The sequence below is a fragment of the Temnothorax curvispinosus genome, unplaced genomic scaffold (genome assembly GCF_003070985.1).
Source record: "Temnothorax curvispinosus isolate PA1 unplaced genomic scaffold, ASM307098v1 QBEX01001262.1, whole genome shotgun sequence".
Classification (NCBI taxonomy): Eukaryota; Metazoa; Arthropoda; class Insecta; order Hymenoptera; family Formicidae; genus Temnothorax; species Temnothorax curvispinosus.
Genome location: NW_020211042.1, coordinates 1,273 through 5,147, shown reverse-complemented (window position 1 = coordinate 5,147; position 3,875 = coordinate 1,273). Strand labels below are relative to the sequence as shown.

General features: G+C 34.5%; 1 protein-coding gene across 1 annotated transcript; it reads right to left on the bottom strand.

The window, feature by feature from the left end:
- Positions 1 to 3,189: 3,189 nt before the first annotated feature.
- LOC112461776 lies at positions 3,190 to 3,588 on the bottom strand. The gene has a single exon (XM_025027157.1). It carries the CDS (start codon positions 3,586 to 3,588, stop codon positions 3,190 to 3,192), a length of 399 nt encoding a protein of 132 aa, XP_024882925.1.
- Between the last annotated feature and the right edge of the window lie 287 nt (positions 3,589 to 3,875).

Here is a 3,875-nt window from a genome sequence, read left to right as displayed (position 1 = left end):
AACATTTTTTATTTAATTATGTAGTTTTAATTGTTGAAAAAATGTTTCTAATATTTTGCATCATGTTAGGTTGCTTAATAATAATTAATAAATAAAGTTTCAAATAATTTTGTATACATTTCTTTCTATACAGTAGAAATAGAGAACTTGGCCAAATGCATTTTCTGTTAATACAGAAATTACCATATTATTTAAAGTGTTTAAATCACTATACTTTCTCTAAAAGTAATGTACACATTTCACATATATATATGCTTTACAAGACAGTGTTTTAATAAATATCTACAAATATACGTAAATGCATTTTCTTCAGTTATATTGACACATTACAATATTCGTAAATATCTATTTCCATGTTAACGGAAATATTTGTTATCAATAGATGTCTGAATTTCAAGCATATCCGTTTTGTGTTTTAAATATGTAATGATGCATTAAAAAATATATAAAATATTGAAATAAAAAGAGCCAATAACTGAGCAACGAAAGATGTTAAATAATTACTTACTTAACATTTTTAATAAGTAATTATTTAACACCTTTTGTTGCTCGGTTATTGGCCCTTTTAATTTCAATTTTTTATACATACAAACGGATTCATTTTTTTATATAAAATATTTTTTATTATTATTTTCAAAGTACTACTTTCCAGTACTGATATGTAATAATTCAAACAACTTTACACAATATTGGAATTTATATTTGAAGTAACACATAAACTTTTAAACCAATATTTCTTAAGGGGTCATAACCGTTTCTCGGCCCTGAAAAGTAGTCCAATAATTATGAAGGATTGCCAGAAAACTATTAGACCGATTAAGTTGAATCTTTTTTATTGTAAAGTGTGTCTTTTGCAGGAAAGAAAACATATACTAAAAAAAAAAATACAAAAAAAATGTAGCGGTTTCTCGTTTTTCTCGAAACACCACTTTTCAAAACGGTAGGCATGATAACTGCCTCATTATATATCTCATATTTAATAAACAAGTCTCATATTTAAAAAACAATAAAATATTTAATAAACAAGAACTATCAAACGTAGAATTTAAAAAAATATGCCAATGACATAACTTTTATAAAAATGGCGTATAGCTCTATAACTATATAGCATTATAACCACATTTCATGCAAGTACATATAAATGTCAATATACATGTTATCAAACCCCATATCTTGAAAATCTACAACTCTTGTTGAATCACAACGTAAATGTGTTTTTAAAAACATTTTTAAAAACACAATCAATTTCTTTCAGTGTTTATTAGGTTTAATTTTTAATATTTTAAATGCTACATTTTGAATGCCTGGGAGTTATAGATAAATGGTATGTGTAAATCGTTCTTAAGTTCTAGGATTAGACAGGCAAAATAATTTAAAAGCGCTAAATTTTTATAAGCTCTAGGAATAGAGAAATATAAATGTTGTTTGAAAATAGGACTATATCTTCTGCCTTTGGCATTTACTTAAAACATATATGTTTGCGCTTTTAAAAAATTTGCTGTTGCTCGTGTAAAAATGTATCTACTGCCTTTATCTAATATTCATATTTACTTCCGCATCATTTTTCATCTTTAACATAAAAAAAACTCATAAACTATCTTTATTGCTTATCCCCGCAGGATTTGCAAGGCATTTTTATAAGGAACGTTACCTAAACCTTTACACTACTACCCATTCTCCTCTCACTTTAACCCTTTGGACCAACGGCTTAACGTCTCTTTCCGAAAGACGGAGCCCAGTTTGCCCCGCACAAAAGCCTATCTTGCACGGAGGGGCGCAGCTTCGGAAAAACATTCCATGTTTACATGGCTCTAGTAGACTCAAACCTGGTTCCTCAGATTACGAGTTTGGCACTGCCGCCCTCATCTTTAACATATATTTTAATTTTTTTATCTTTATTTCAATTTACTTGAATTTCTTTCGAATTTGACACTTCCTTAGTGACGTTGTTAATAATGTCAACGATATTTGAACGCTTATGTATTTTTCTTTCTTCTAGATATTGATATATGGTTAGGTAATGTATTTTGCAATTATAACATTTTATAAGTAGCAAATGCTATTCCTATAAGACGTTTATATATATGTATATTATACGTGTATATACATACTTGAAGAATTATTATTTCCTTATCTAGTAATTAGTCTTCCAAGAAAATCATAATATTTGCATTTGTATTTTTCGATGTTTTTATATGTATTATATTATTTAGTAAATCTATAATATTAAGCTTATAATATTTAATAAACTATGAAGTAATGAAAATAATACTATAAAAATTTCGAATAATATACAGGGTATTCAAAAAAGTACCAAATTTTAGGAGCATGTAGTACTCGTCAAAATAAACTAAAAAGTCTTAATTTCTGCTGGGGCTTCTCCTGGACGGTCTGTGCACGAGACAGTTCTGGCATTGCCGCACATATACTGTGCAATGTCGCGAAACATCTCGGGCAAGTAGAATTATACTGCAATTCGCGCAATCGTTTCGGCTATCTCCAGATATCCAAATATTTGGCGGTGGATGCATGATAGCGGTTCGAAATCCGTTGTTCCTTGAGGATGTACTCCTTCCACTGTCCCTCCGGGCCGTCGGCGTTTTCTTAAAGTCAAAGTTGTGATAGCACATGCTTGAACAGTCGGCCGCACTTTATCTTGAAGTCCGGTACGTCCTGGGGTGCAGTCTTCGCGGAGTGCTATAATACATATACATTAGTATCATGCGCTTCATAGTTTGATAACGGCGTGGATCCTAGGTTGACGTGACAGGCCATCTTGTTGAGTGTCTTTCCGGCATTTCAATTCGAAATCATATTGCTGGAGTTCGAAGGACCAACGCCCGGGCGCCCCAACCAGGGACTTCAGCATTTGGAGTCATTGTAAGGATTGATTATTATCGGTGATAATAGTAAAATGATATCCCTCTAGGTAGCCACGCATCTACTTTGTGCCCCAGACGATGGCCAGATACTTCAATCCAGATAATTACGTTCGGCCTTATTGAAAGTGCGACTTGCATATGCGATCATCCGCTCTCCTTCCGGGATGTATTGTGTCAAGACGGCCACCAATCCTGTTGGAAATCTGTCTGTATAAGAATGAACTGCCGCGTGAAGTCGGGACATATTAGCATCGGCAGTCACAGGGTTTAGTTGATCGAACGCGATCTGTTCGGCAATTTTCTAGGTTTATTTGGCCAGTTTACGTGTAAGTGCGATCAGCGGAACGGAGATGATGGCGAATCTTTCGGTAAATCGGCAATACCAAAGAAGCCACTCGCAGGAACTGTCGTATGTTTTGCCGTACGTTCTGTGAGACGGACCAATTTGTGATGGCACTGATCTTCTCAGGTCGATCCGGATGTCCTCCTCGCAGTAAATGAGGTGTCCGATATAATTAATGCGATTGACACAGAAGCGGCACTTGTCGGGATTGAGTCGTGGGCGCGTTTTTCGGAGACAGTGGAATATTTTTTGTAATACGCAAAGATATTCGTCGAAGATTTGTCTAACGATGACATCTAGGCAGACAAACACATTGAGTTCCAGCTCTGATCCGAGTACGGTGTCCAATAGGCGTTGGAACATTGCGGGGGCGAAGTGCAGTCCGAAACGGCATGACCGTGAATTGCATCAGAATTTTGCTCGCATGATAAACACGGTAATCTTTCTGCTTTACGAAGATAAAGGCACTTGCCAATATCTGTTTTTCAAGTTTAGCATTAAAAGATACCAAGTTCCTCGCATCTTATTGAGTGTTGCGAAGATCCGTAACGAGGAATACGCGTCTATTTCTGTGACTTCATTGACTCGTCGGAAGTCGATAAAAAATCGAGACTTCCCATCCTTATTTCCGTCTTAACGATAACTACTTG

Coding starts and splice junctions, on each gene's coding strand:
- LOC112461776 (XM_025027157.1), bottom strand. CDS start 3,588: ATGTTCCAACGCCTATTGGACACCGTACTCGGATCAGAGCTGGAACTC.